The 14,966-nt window shown below is 41.6% G+C and overlaps 1 protein-coding gene across 4 annotated transcripts in view; it reads left to right on the plus strand.

The window, feature by feature from the left end:
* greb1l (GREB1 like retinoic acid receptor coactivator) overlaps positions 1–14,966 on the plus strand; it is a 44,824-nt gene that overhangs the window by 19,809 nt on the left and 10,049 nt on the right. For 3 of the 4 annotated variants that reach the window (XM_071492090.1, XM_071492089.1, XM_071492088.1), the window contains exons 2-19: positions 1,519–1,633; positions 5,073–5,232; positions 5,661–5,834; positions 6,033–6,209; positions 6,378–6,554; positions 6,690–6,812; positions 8,027–8,149; positions 9,421–9,558; positions 9,694–9,819; positions 10,219–10,356; positions 10,992–11,177; positions 11,439–11,738; positions 11,839–11,967; positions 12,321–12,455; positions 13,039–13,239; positions 13,401–13,581; positions 14,121–14,310; positions 14,828–14,964. In XM_071492090.1, the coding sequence (XP_071348191.1) occupies positions 5,076–5,232; positions 5,661–5,834; positions 6,033–6,209; positions 6,378–6,554; positions 6,690–6,812; positions 8,027–8,149; positions 9,421–9,558; positions 9,694–9,819; positions 10,219–10,356; positions 10,992–11,177; positions 11,439–11,738; positions 11,839–11,967; positions 12,321–12,455; positions 13,039–13,239; positions 13,401–13,581; positions 14,121–14,310; positions 14,828–14,964 (2,792 nt within the window). In that variant the 5' untranslated portion in view covers positions 1,519–1,633; positions 5,073–5,075. The remainder of the gene's footprint in view (positions 1–1,518; positions 1,634–5,072; positions 5,233–5,660; positions 5,835–6,032; positions 6,210–6,377; positions 6,555–6,689; positions 6,813–8,026; positions 8,150–9,420; positions 9,559–9,693; positions 9,820–10,218; positions 10,357–10,991; positions 11,178–11,438; positions 11,739–11,838; positions 11,968–12,320; positions 12,456–13,038; positions 13,240–13,400; positions 13,582–14,120; positions 14,311–14,827; positions 14,965–14,966) is intronic. The other variant, XM_071492091.1, reaches the window with a different exon arrangement.

Here is a 14,966-nt window from a genome sequence, read left to right on the forward strand (position 1 = left end):
CATCTGCCTTAAACCATCGCCTTGAATCCTGAAACAGTACCGGCCTAAACATTCCCTCAAATGTCATTACTGGAAAGCCAGGACCCTATTAAGCGCCTCAGGCTGGGCTTGTGTCAGTGTCTAGATTTACGGCACCTTCGTCTTCATCTCACGAGCCATCTGCGTCTCCTTCTGTGTCGTCTACCCTTCACAACTAGATAAGCATCAAAATATTTCAAGACTGTGCTCCCTGGGTAATTAGAGTGTGAAAGCCTAGGTGGAGTTTCATATCCTTTGTGGGAACACCCAGTTAAAGCATGAACTTGATCATACGATCATATGATCGATGCTAGGTTGATTTCTGATACCTGAATATTTTTATTTGCAGTCAACTATGTAGTCGCTCAGGAGGCAAAGCAGCGCAGGGTTTCTATTTGTCATTGACGTTTTTAACTCTTAAGTTTGATTAGCTGTATCAAGCTGGCTAATCATTCACGAAATAAGTTCCAGTCAGTAAATGCAAGTTAAACCAGCTTGTGTACATTTGCTATTTGGAGGACTTGGACCCCAGACCAGCCTCCCTCTTACAGAACAGCAGCACACAGTCAGAAGTGATGACTGGGTAGATTGTGACAGTCAGTGTTTCAGAGGGAACTTTGCTTCTGTTATATCAGAGCCTGAGTGGCTAAACAATACTTTGTCTAAGGGTCAAAGTAACTGGCAAATCCATTCAGAGAGTGACTGTGAGTAGTGAGTGCAGCTACAAACTAAAACACCCAATTGTGTTTAATGAAAATAGCCCCAGGGCCGTGGTGTCACATAACGTCTTTTTAGCCTCCTAATAGTGAGTACATATGTCATGGTTTGAGCCACTCTTAATGTTTGAGTGGCCATAAATGTACCTATTCATTTTGTGAATGAGCATTTATTTTGGACTGTGGTGACCTGCAGTACCAGATTATCTGTTGCATTCATGTTTCAGAAAACACTTCATGTTTTTGGCTTCCCATACAATGGCACATTACTACAACATAGTGTTTTTGTTTTGTTTTGTTTTTTTTATTCTGGAAAAAAAATTATATCCATTACCGAGTCCTACAATCATATGTTCTGGATACAAGTGAAAAATGAAAATGGACATGATCATTTCACCTGTTTGTTAAACTTTGATAAAAAATGTCCTTTCAATGTTCTTCCAGGATAAATTGTAATTTTCTTCTTCAGCAGTCTGCTTTAATCTGTTTTTTGAAGAAATGAGTGTGAGACCATATTTCATGTGAAGTGAAATGTGCAGTGGGAACAAGCAGGATTTGGATAATAAACCTGTTTTAGGGAAAACAAGTATTGAAAATATGTCTTGTTACAATTTTATGGATTTTATCCCAAAATTTCATGCTTTTAATTTGACTTAACTGAGTTCATACTGGCTACTAAGCCCATCATGTCTTTTAGGAGGTTTAAATGTTTCACTTGTGTTTCACTGTATCATTGGCACTGACTGTCTGTGTCCTAATCAGAGATCTCCCTGCTCTCCCTCAGGTCTCGAAGCACTGAGTGAAATTCAGTCTTTGCTGAAAGTTTCTGCTGAGTGGTAGTGACCCAGCATGTAGCAGAGGTGAACAAGTCCCTTCACGCCTGGGAACAATCTGACAACGTAAGTCACCTTTGTTTTTGAATGCACCGCTCGTTGGTGTGTTGTCTCTTAGCCACTTCAGCTGTTACTCCAAAGTGTCTTGTGGTCTCATATTTTCTCTGCTGTGGTCCTCTCAAATCCACTGAGTGGAGATTAGTCGAGCTTATTCTGACCTGGGGTCATATTCATGCAATCTGTTGATGCCACCCAGGAGATGAGGAATGGCCTTGACTGACTGTCTGACTGGCCGAGAGGCACCACTCACTGACATGAATGCCCTCTTTTAGCCCATTAGTCTTTAATTATTAAACTGCTTCTCCCCGGTGGAATCCATTCGTCTGTCATGCACCCTGCAGCCGCTGACTCACCTGAAATAGCCCTCTGCCACTACAGCTGACCTTAGCAACCACCGGAGTCCCACCCCAGAAACATCCGTTAGGCGACCTCTGCCACAGTCACGCTTTGTTTTAAGTAGTGCAGGTGATAAAAGGTCACCCTCTGTGTTCACCTCCGGCCTGTGTGAGGTTAATGACAAACCTGTCCTCTGAGGCTTGAGGGTCAGCCAGCCAAAGAGGCCTCCGGAGCCTCCTTTGACTTCACAATCGAACAGGCAGCGGTTGCTTAAAAAACGCCCTCAGGCAGTCATTTTCTTTCTTTCTCTCCCCCTCTCTCGCTTTTTTAACCCATTTCGTCATTGTTTCTGGATGCAGCCAGCTTCCTCCATCAGTTAAGCAAGAAATACTGTAGCTTCACTCTGTTAAGCTGCTTATCTCTTTGACAGCGCAGTCAGGCACTGTTAATCTTGTCTTTTGTCTGGGTTGGTCATATTCCTCCCCAGGAAGGTTGTTAGGTAAACACGGGGTGTGGAACCTGAACAGGCGTGGGCAAAATGAGGCCTGGGAGAAGAAAGGCAACTCCAACTTGATTCCCACCCTGCTCATCAGTGGTAAAATAAAAGTTTCAGTGCAAAGGATACTGCACATCTAGTAGATTTTAATTCACTGACTAAAATATTCAGTCAGATGAAGAACAGTACAACAAACATAGAACTGATTTAACTTTTTTTTTTTCTTAAACTGGATGAATGCAAGCAAGGCCCCACCTCTATGTATAGGTGATATAGGTGATATAATTAAAGACATGTTTTACATTTCAAGTCCTAGATTCTGTCTGCAAAATTTGTTCATGAATTTCAGAGACAGAAAATTAATTGACAACTATATTTAATCTCTATAAAAAAAAATCTGTCCTTTTTATTGATATGAACTGGTTCTAGCTCCTAAACATGTGAGGCTCTGCTGCTTTGTCTTATATGATAGTAAAATGAATATTTCTGGATTTTACTTTGGTTGAACAAAATGATACTTATGTAACCTCACCTTGGGGTCATGGCAGACATTTTTTTACTATTTTCTAGCATTTTTTAGACAAAATGTCTAATTGATTAATCAAGAAAAAAATTTGCAGATTGACCAATAATCACGAATAATTATTAATTGCAGCCCTAATGAGTCTCATCTAATTAACACATAAGTTTCATTTTAAATGAATCATACCTTTTAGTGATTTATGTTAGGTGTTCAATAGCTTCAATTATTTCACTTGTGTAAAGAGTTTTTAATCTGGAATATTTGCTGCAGCTCAGTAATGACATGTAGATAAATGTGTATGCACATCTACAAGAGTTGTGAAAGGCCAGTCCAAGGTGAAATCATTACTAAACTATGAGCTCAAGTTTAGGTCACTTATATAACTGAATACAGACACATGTAACCTTGTCATGTAAGTGCTTCATCGGTTCCCTAGGGTCTATGTGATGTTAGGCCTGAATAAGAGGTCTGAGCTTTTTCCAAACAGCTGACATCTGCAACCTGGGCCTCCACTTGGCTGTTGTAGTGTTTATGAACCACAACACTGGTCTGCACCAGTCAAATGTAGTCCAAGGACAGACATGGAAAACATTTCAGGCTAAACTTATGTGTCAGGAAAGCAGCCAAAACCTCCCTTTATTTTCTATTTGAACTGCTGGCTTGGTATATTGAAAACAGATCTAGTGACATGTTTTGACAGACCGAAAAAAAGGGAGTTTGAGTAAGCACCACTATGTTGTGATGAATGGAGATAATGATGTAGCGTAGCCATTGGTCAGTGCTGCTTTTTAACCACATTTGGAGTGCTTTCTGCCTGTCCTGCTCTCTGTCTCTTTCTCTTGCTTTCTTCTTTGAGACCACATGCTTAGTCCTCTGTCCAGCTGCCACCTGCCACCAGAGAGCCAGCCAACCCCTGGCCCACACAGCCGACCCCAGCAGATGTCTCAGAGTGGACACTGGGGTTGGAGGGGGCACAGGGGCAGAGCAGGCAGAGTGACACAACAGACAGAAGGAGAAAGAGCCAAAAAAAAAAAAAAGATAGGAAAAAGCCATTGGCCTTGGCCATTATGTTTGGGCTGACATAGAAAAATTGTGTGTATGTCTGTGTGTACACGTGCGAACATGTGCTATAATTATTTATTATGGAATAGGACAAAAGATACACACTACAGGGCTGCAGCTAATGATTGTTCTCATTATTCATTTTTTTCTTGATCAACTCATCTAATTTATGACATGTCGGAAAATCGTGAAAAATTCCTATCACGATTTCCCAGAACTGAAGGTGATGTATTCAGCTTGCCTCTTTTTGTTTTTCCAACCAACAGCCTGAAGTTTTAGAGTGAGGCAGCAAACCTTCACATTTTTAGAAGCTGACACAAGTGAAGTTTTAGCATTTTTATTGACAAAATGTATATTGTTTTATCAACAAACCTTTTCAGCTCTGGACACTTGAGATGAGAAAGATACAACTAGGATTTGAATGCACTGCATCATCAACATAACTGATCTGCACCTCCTCTAAAGTATAACTGCAGGGTTTATTCAACACCATGAGAAGGACTGGGGGCTTCTCAGTTTGTTTTTTCTTGCATTAACATTGGACAGATTTCCAGTGCAAAAAAAACCTCTCATTCCTTTTCATAAAGTACAAAACATGATTACTTCAGGTCTAAATGTACAGCACAGCCTGATAAAGCAAAACACATTATTCTGATGTTGCACTGGTTGTATGACAATTTAAGGGTTAAATGTAATTTAACTAAGACCTAAGACCAGTCCTACGGAGGCAACAGCAGTATGAATAGGGTTATACAGGGTTTCTAATAGACAGCTGCTTTTGAAATTATCAAAGAATTTGCTTCATGCATCAACTGATATCAAATTTTAAATAATATCCAACTGACCGACACTGATGCAGCTCATTTGAAAATATGAACGCATTTGTGTGAATCACTGCAACCTGCAACCGGGGCCTTCACGTCTTGCTGTGTTGCAGTCTGTAGAGCCTGCCATTCCTATGTAAGGAACTAATTAATGAATAGAGATAAACAGCATCAAGACTGAGTCTTTCCTCTTTGCTTCCATAGATAATGGGGAATTCATATGCCGGGCAGCTGAAGTCTGCTCGCTTTGAAGAGGTTCTCCATAACTCAATTGAGGCTTCACTGCGCTCAAGCAGTGGAGACCCACAGCCCATCTTCACACAGCTCTACCTAGAGCCTGAGCCATATCCTGGTAACATGGAAGGTAAGTAAATTGCATTAGGATTATGTATTGCAATAGGATGTTGTCTTAAAGGCTGCAGTAAAAGTAATTGCCCAAGTTGAAATGCGTGTCTACATGCATGAATGGTGTCTACATCGTTTTGTGAAATTTCCCATTTTCCTACCCTAAAGACTGAGGCATTATCAATATTGAGATATCGAGCCAAAGCCATGGACATGTTGTTATCAGCAAATTTCAGTAACACTTGATTTTGGGTCTGTATTTCTTAACAATTTCCTAACAACTCTACAAGAAAAAACTATGTTATTTGGTTCTAATCAAAGCTCCAATAAAACCAAATAAATATTATTTAATTTATTATTAAACTTACTAAAGGTACTAGGAAATTGTGAGGAACTTCCAAAACTGTAAACGACACTGCTGGTAACATGATTTAAAATCTCCATTAGATGTGAAGTTGAAGGCCGACCTCCACAGTGTGGAGACGCCAGGCCACGAGCTCGTGAACGGCCACTCCTCCAACGACCTGGAGGAGCTGGAAGACGACGACGACTCAGACAGCAGCAGCCCTCCACTTCCCTACCTACAGGCACCTGCGCCAGACGGCTGCTGCACACTGGACGGTAACCTCCCAAAACCACGGGCCTTAGCTGAGATGATAAAATCTAAACACATTTCTAGTAAAGGCTACTAACAAAAACTCCTACAAGGCTATCTAAGATGAAGCTTGTTGTAAAGTTTAAATGATTATAGTTAAATACTTAATATATTATAGTTAAATACTACTTAAATATCACATCTGCTTCCTCCTCCTCTCTCAGGGTTCTGTCAGGCCGGCAAGGACCTCCGCTTGGTCTCCATAGCAACGGAGCCTATCGAAGTCCCAGCAGGCTTCGAGCTGGTGGGTGCCAAGTCCCCCAGTGTCCCCGAGCACATCCTGGTGTGTGCCGTGGACCGCCGCTTTTTGCCTGACGAGAATGGGAAAAATGCACTTTTAGGTCAGTGTGTTCCTGTTGTCTGAGATAAGAGCGAAGGAGTCTGATAACCATCATAAATATATTCTGTTGTCAGCTTGTACTGGTCACACACTGGATTGGAGCAAAAATATTTGAAATCATGTTTGTAAAATAATACAATAATTTTGGTTTCCATTACATTCCCTGCAGGTTTTTCAGGAAACTGTGTGGGCTGTGGTGAAAAAGGTTTCAGATACTTCACTGAGTTTTCCAACCACATCAACCTGAAGTTATCCACTCAGCCCAAGAAGCAGAAGCACTTAAAATACTACCTGGTGAAGAATTCTCAGGGTGCTCTGTGCAAAGGACCCCTCATCTGCTGGAAAGGTAAAAAAAAAAAAAAAAGGAATCTGGAGTCAAAGCTTTTCAAATCTTACACTTTTGCCCTGCGGTGCACAGATTTACTCTCTGATGATGCACTTTTACATACTGCTTTTGTCCTTCCTCTCTGTGCCCTCTCAGACTGTAAGACCCGTCAGTTAACCAACAATGCGTCGACCTCAAAACCCAGCTCGTCGTCCTCTCTCAGCAGTAAAGAAAACGGAGGCACCAGTGGACACAGCTCCTCTCCCTTTTCCCTCTCAGGTGAGCACAACACAGATGCACACACTGTCAGATCCAGTTCAAGCTGACGTTCAGTTGCATTTAAATAGTGTTTAAGCAATAACAATAGAGCACATTTATCACAGCATAATCCAAAGTTATGCAAAATGTTTGCCTGTATGACAATCGGAAACATACACTGTATATTTCCCTAGAAACAGTCATTGCATCTGTTGGTATATGCTGACAGGTTTATGTTGTTGCCATAGAGACAAGTTGTGTTGGCTAAGCCCTGAAATTTATGAGGTGAGCGCTGTCTGATGCCTGAACCACTACACTCCATTTAGCTGTTTATGAGTCAGTTTGTGACAAACAGGGGCTGTGTTGGTTGGATTTCATCCCATTTTGTTGCAGTTATACAATACTACATTTATTCTAGTATTTATCAAAACTAAATAACATTTTTGTATGTTCTGCATTGTTATTATTATTATTAGCAGTAGTTGTAGCACTATCTAATATCAGTTGCCTATATCACAAATATTTTCAGACTAAAAAGGCAATTGAATATATTTTAGTAGTGTAATTTTTTTAAATAGAAAACAACTTCTCTCTGACACAAGTGAAACTTCAGCAAGAGTTTATTGTAACATGAGCCTGGATCGTCATGACTACAAGAGAGATCCTGCCTCTCTTCAAGGAGATGTTGTTCTTCTCTGACCTGTCACAACAAGATGGCCTGCTCCCTCTTTGACTGAAAAAAGCTCCTGGGCTTATGTTATTGATTTGTTCTGAACCTGGAAGCTGCCTGTCAGCAGAGATCTCACACATTAATGTGTTAGAGAGCTGAGCTGTGGGGCTCGTTGTTAGAACAACTCTTGCCTGAAATCGCCTGACTGCGACCTTCGGGTACACCCTGAGGTCATTGACATTCTCTGAGGAAGCCAAGAGGTTAGATACCATAGCATGCACCTCTCAGTTTCAGAGTCGAATGGCTATTTATCTTGCAATAACTAATGAAAAAGAGAGTTTATGGTCTGTTTGTATTGTGCAATGTGCAATGGATACAGACACAGAAGAGTCTGTATTTGACATTTGTTTGATACTAGCATGAGCAATGACCTGTCCGAGGAATGGAGGGTTTTGAGCTATCCAAAGTGTCCAAGTGTGTGTACAAGGAAACACTTGGCACTAGACAGAGTGTTGGTAAGCTTATACGTGATTTTACAATATTACGCCTCGGTTTTCATTTTTAGATTCTCCACCCACGAGAACAACACAAACATCTTCTGTGTTTTTCGGGAGTCAGGACCTCAGCAGAGACTGCAGTTTCCTCAAACCTCTGGCCTCCACACCTGGAAACAAGACTCTGCCAATAGGTGAAGCTCTTTTTTCAGCACACCCATAGCTTTTGCATGGTTTTATCAGTGAATTATATCGTCAATTTAATTTCATCCTGCATGAAAATGCATGATATAAAAAAACAAATAAAATAAAAATTCTCTACACTACATACATTTTAGTCACATTCCCACATTCCTAGTTGCATTCAGGCTTTGACACTGGCTTTTGCAAGGATTTAGTCGCTGATAAGCCTTTGCCTTTGTGTGAGTGATACCTCAATGGCCTTGCCCTTATGTTGAAAGGGAGTTGCTTAGCTACAGGTGTGGGTCAGCATGAGGCAGATGGAGTTGTGCCTAACCATGGAGCCAAGATTAACCTCTGCTACGGCCTGCTTAGACTCACACGCACAAACAAACACACACACAAACACACGCATAACATGTACACATAAACACAGTGTGTGTGCTCTTATACAGTATTTACACACCAATCAATACTGGGAGAAGGAATGCTGTAATGACTTTTTAAGGCCTTGCTATCCATTAGCCCCTTTACAAGGTTGTGATATTGACAAGAAAAGGCTACACATACCAATCAATGTATTAGTGTATTGCATACACAGTGAATATGAGATTGGAAAAAGTCCAATCAGGTCATTGGCAATAGACAATCATGTATAAGAAATCAATAAACCACTGTAAGTACTGAGTCATTTTTATGTATTGTTCTGTCCCTGCAGACAGTTACAGTGGTGAGAATATTTTAGATGTACATTTTATTTATGTATATACTAATTTACAAGCCACTAATATTGTTTCAGCCGCATTAGCAGTGTGATGGCAGTGATCTGTCACTTTGACTGAAATATCTCAATGACTATTACTGCCATGAAGTGCCTTGTAGATATTCATTATCCCCAGAGCATACACTCTTATTGCCACTGTGACCTAATAAATGTCCCTCTGGCACCACCATTTGGTCACAATTTCAATTTGTCCAAAACTTTCAAGACTCAATACTTCCCATCAGCCTCAGCTGCACATTGTGTGCAGTGCCAATTGACAGTTGTTGTCATGCTAACGCTCAAAAGGCTAAGATGGTGACCATTATAAACATCGTACCTGCTAAACATCAGCATGTTAGCTTTGTCACTGTGAGCAGGTTAGCATAGTGACATTAGCATTCAGCTCAAAGCTATGCACAGCCTCTTAGTCATGTTGCCACAATCATTAAGTTTATATATGGTTAAATGTATAGCCTGAACTGTCCCTAGTGTGCTAATGTGTGCATCCGTGTGTGTTTGCAGTACCCACAGCGCTGAGGGTGAACGGGCCGACTAATGGTCTGGGTGTTGATGGGCGTCCTCCCTTACTGAGCCCCTCCCAGGTCTCCTTAGGGCCTCAGGGTCAGGGGTATCGCACAGCTGACTTAGCAGACAGTCCAGGTAAACCCTTCTCTCTTATCTCTGACAATAAACTCACGTATTTGTAGAAGCACAACATGTTCAACAATATTATTATTATTCATTATCAGGTTCTTATGCTCTGTTTTTTACTTGGTGTCTGTTTTTGATGTTCAGTATCTTCGGCCATGAACTCGGGCCCTCCAAAGAAGCGTCACCGGAGCTGGCATCCCTCCTCTATGGTGCCCGTCCCACCAACAGCCGTCCCTGTTCCAGCTATCCGACCAATTGTCTGTTCCCCTGGTCAGTTGCTGAACCCCATCAGGATGGCTCTTTGACTTATTATGTACTCTATTATGAGTCAGTGTGAGCCACATCCCTGACGCTCTCTGGTTGTTAGGGATGATTCACCGAGCATCTCCATGGAGATAGAGATGGAGAGTTTGTAGCAGCATTATTTTTAAAAATTACATAATTGAAGAAGACTTGTCCCACACCATGCAATCGTGGTTATATATACTACCATTATTTCAAATAAATTGTCTGTCCTATTTTTCTCTGTGATGAGAGTACAACAGCCACAAATACTAATGCAGCGTTTTATGGCTAATGTAAAAACGCCAATATGTTGAAGCTCAACCTAAGCTCAACCTAAGTAGCAGCCCAGCTGTATGTGACCATCATTCCTTTATTTCCATCCAGGTTCTGCAATAGGGGTGTCCTCTCCTCAGCCACCAGCAGCTGGAGTCATTCAGCCCCAACCTATCACCGCTGGAGAGACGGTCATCGTCCCTGACAACCTGCTCAACTCTTCAGGTGTTCGCCCTGTCATCCTCATCGGTACGAGCTTTTTTTTTCTTTTTTTTATGAGCTTTTTGTTGAGAGCTGCTCCTTTTTTCAACTGAAAATGAAGGATCATCTCTTAGGACATCAGAATCAATTTTGAAAGCAAATTGAAAACTAAGTTGTCCAGTTAGACATTTTCAGACAAGTATGAGTACTTGTACATTTTTTTGCTGCAGGTGTCCCTGATCATATCATGTCATCTCATGTCTATTTACAAAGGAAACAATGTTTCAGAAATAAAAGCTCTCTATTTGAGTAAAAGCTGAGTAAACTGAGCTCAGATAGGTTTACACTGCACTATAGTGGTTTTCCTGTATTTCAGCCCATATTCAGATGTCACAGCTTATTAAAAGAATATCAGATTTATCTCACATTCTTATTTGTTACCTTTTTCTATGAGATGAACGCCAAATGTATTTCCAATCATCATTCCAAATTGGAGACTCTGATGTTAAACCTGTTGTACTTGTTCCCATAAAGATAAGTGTCTAAACGTCAAACTTAAATTGTATCTAGTTTTAAAAGTTTTAAAACTCAGCAGAATGAGCCACACATTATTTTTATTTGTTATCACAGATTTCTAAGCTCTATATGTTTCAGTTTTGTCTAATGAGGACTTCTCTTCTCAGGGCATGGCACTTTACCTTATTTCTATGGGAATGTTGGGGATATAGTGGTGAGCCCCCTGCTGGTCAGCTGCTATAAGAGCAGCCAGCTGACAGAGAAAACCCTGGAGACTTTGGGCGTCAACAGAAATCAACTCCTCAGCGTGGAGACGATGATTCTGCTCACTTTACAGTATCTTGCACGTTTAGGTAAGCAGCAAACACAGCCTCACACTATCTCTCTCGCTCTCATTTGTTTTTACTGAAATGTTGCATGTTAGCTGCTATCAAGCACACAGGGTAGCGGGGGTGGATGACCGTGAGGTGCTGGTGGCTTATTTAAACACAGATGCATCCCTGGCAAAATAAATATCTAACTTTGGCATAAATATTGACCTTGTGTATTCTTCCTTTATATCATGAGTGAGGTGAACAAGTTTTATGGTTTTCATATTTAATTTTGTCCTGCAGGCTCTGAGCAGATTCCACTGAGGGAGGAGCTGGAGCAGATAGTGTTAAAGGCCATGCTGTGCTGTCCCGGGGGTCCCGCCATCTCTCCATCCCAGCTGCCCTGGTTGGCTCGACTGGAAGCCAGCGTCTCTGGGGGCAGCGTCCAAGTCGTGGTTACTCATAACTCCTTGGGAGAGGGCATTTCTGAGTCACTACGTTCTCTCAGTGAGGGCCCTCACCACCAGCGGTGCCTGCCCACCTATGTGGTCATCATATGTGCCTCTAAAATGAGCAGCAACGAGTTCTGTGTGCTTGTTTTGGGTGAGTTTTGCAGCACTTTCCTTATTATTTTGACTAAATTGTAGAAGGTATGCATTTGAGAATGTGCAATAATCAAATCTAAATCTATTTTTGAACACAGGAAAGTACCAAGCACGGGCCTTAGCTGAAGGCATGCTGACAACAAATGAGTTTCTGAAGGAAATCAGCTATGAGCTCATCACAGGGAAAGTCAGCATCTTGGCATCTCACTTCAAAACCACCTCACTAGGTGAGTTCTGCCTCATAAAACATGCACTCTTTGTTTTGCTGTTGTCTGATGAAGGAAATGAAGTTGTCATCAAAGTATCATTGTACGTTTTGAATGTGTGAAAGGTGCATTGATATGATTACAAACTTGTTTAATCTGTAATCACAAATGAATGATGTCAATCTGTAAACGCACTGAGTTTACAATTTACTACAACACATACACGTGGTGTCACACATCAATTTCTGATGCTGTCTATGATCATTGTGCTTGTGTGATTGTACAATATGTTGAAGGGAATGTGTGGGTGCAGCTGTTAAGTTGTACCCCAGGCTCCGTGCCTTTGCGTGACTGTGGTGGTTACTTGTTTTTAGGGGACAATCTGGACAAGCAGCTGGTGCGATACCAGCGCCGACGGAAGGGACAGGTCGTCCAGCCCTTTCAGGGGGATGTCACTGACCACATCCACTCCCAGGAGGCTGCCAGCATGTCACCGCCCTCGGACAGAGGTTAGACTGCTCTCCATTGAACTCACAGTCTAAACTGAACTGCTTGGCTCATTAGCCAGGGCCAGTTTTTTTGTTTGTGTTTTTTTTTTTTTTTTAAACCAACCAAAACAATCAATATATATTTGACATAGAATTATGTCACCCAGTCGAGTGGCTCATGGTCAGAGGCGCAGTGGAGGAAAAGTATGAGGCAAAGATCAAACACTAAGCAAACACAGAGGAAACTAAATATGGCTCAACATGTTGTTGACCACTTTAGTGAACTAGCTTAACTCCACATTTTACTGGCATCTGGCACATGTGGGTCTAAAGTCCAGACCATGGCCATAGTCCTGTTTTACTCTTACTTATCACAGCCTCTTATAAGTCAAAAGCAGTAGCTTTTAACTGGACTGTTTGGCTGCAAAAGTGAGGCTTCTCAGTCTATAAAGTACAATACATTTATACTAATGTCATTGATAGAAAACCCCCACATTTTAAATATCTGTATTACTTGAGGTAATTCTGGTATTTTGTTGCATATTAAATCAACAACTATACTGATGCTATAAACTTGTTTTTCTCCCCCTGTGTTTTCCTGTAGCGGAGCTCTTCAGTAAGGTATTCCAGATCTATCCGAACCAGCTGAGTGTGGCTCGCAGCCTTCTCTCTCAGGTCTGCTCCATCGCTGACTCAGGGACCCAGAACCTTGACTTGGGGCGCTTCTGTAAAGTGGACTTTCTTGTCTTGGTCCCGCCCTCTCACATTCTGGTACACCAGACGGCACAGCGCATCCGACAATCAGGTTTGTGTCCAACAGCGACGGCATTAATAAATACTCAAGGATGAACTTTCCACCTGCAACTCCATTTCAGTGTTGTTTCATTAGGTTGTGGTTACAATATTACATCAAACAGTTGAGTCTCATTGTTGATTCTGTGTGTTTTCTGTTTTGTTTTTGCTCAGGAGTGCTTGTGGACCTGGGAATCGAAGACTTCTCCTCAGCCCATCAGAAATCAGACAAGTACGTGGTGCGTCTGGACGGTGACGTTCACGCCAAGATGGAGGCATTCATGAAGAAAGTCAAACAGAACCCATACACCCTGTTTGTCCTCATTCACGACAACTCGCATGTCGACCTCACAAGGTACGCAGAAGTCCAACTTATTATTATGAGAAATATTATTATGAGAAATGACATTGTTTTGCTCTGTTGATAACGTGTGGCTGTGTAAAAATATACGTTGTTGTGGCTGCAAAATATGGCCTTGTCCTTTTTTATAGTCAGATTAAAGTGGAGGGAGGAGGACAGCTGCAAGTGAGAACAAATACGGAAACTCTTTAACCTTGAATCTTGGCAGATCAAACCAGATCATTTGGGATCCCCTTTTTTTTTATGTCTATTCAAAAATTGCTGCTTATGCCAAGACCCTCTGTTTATTCCAAGCAAACTGCTGTTTTCCCTGCCAGAAACATAAAATAGATCACTTCCTGTTTTCCAGAGCATTTTTCTTGGGAATGACCTGCAACACACTGGGTAGTTAGATGAGCAAATGCATAAGTTTTCACTTGTCCTTAATCAAGTTGCTATTTGTTGAAACGTTAAGAACAGCTGAGGTAGGATTCGTGCAGGAATCGAAAATAACCGTCACAGCTTTCAAACCCTTTGCCCCACTCTCTGTCCAGTGCTCTGTCCGGCTCTGTGTGCCATGGGGAGCTGCAGGGTCTGGCTGACCGGGTGGTGAACTGCCAGGAAGTCCTAGATGCCATGAACCTGTTGGTCCTGCAGGTCAGCTGTTTCCCATACACACTGCAGACCCGCCAGTCCCGCATCAGCATCCACAACGAAGTTCACTGGCCCTCCAACAACAGTCTGGTAAGTACTTTCATTTTTACACCAGAGAAGCCTCATGAATTTTGTATCAATTATTATTAGTATTTTTTTTAATTCAAATTTGGATTTTTTTTTTAAATTTGAATGAGGGAACTGTTTTAATTATTACACTAATACACAAGTATGTCATAAGGTAAAAGAAAAAAAGGGAAAGGAAGAAGAAAAAGGAAAAAGAATGTTATTGTCACACTGTATTATTCAACATTATTGTGCTGACCAGAATTACAGTAGCACAACATAACAATGAAGTTCCCCACAATTCACACTAATCTAAAGGCTGATGAGGCAATTAGCAGGATAGGAAAGCAGAAAAGAAATTGCTGCACAGAATTAGGTTTGTTTCTTCTAATCTGCTGAAGATGGGTTGCTAGTGAACATTGTGTTTGTCATTTTAAGGGGTCTCAAGCCTAAAAGGTTTGGAAGCACTCATTTGGAAGATAAATTGCACTGGATGCAATAATTTCCCATGAACACTCAGCCATGTACACTTTTCCTCCAGCAGGGGGAGCAGTCTCCCAACGAGTTGGTCTACTTTGGCCTGAGGGATTACAGCAGCTCCCTGCAGTGGGGCGTGGCCAGCCCTATTCTGCGTTGTGATGATGCATTTGAGAAGATGGTCCACACTCTTCTGGAAAGGT

This window comes from Trachinotus anak, unplaced genomic scaffold (genome assembly GCF_046630095.1).
Source record: "Trachinotus anak isolate AG129_WGS33_773 ecotype Australia unplaced genomic scaffold, CSIRO_AGI_Tana_v1 ptg000012l, whole genome shotgun sequence".
In the NCBI taxonomy this organism is placed as follows: domain Eukaryota; kingdom Metazoa; phylum Chordata; class Actinopteri; order Carangiformes; family Carangidae; genus Trachinotus; species Trachinotus anak.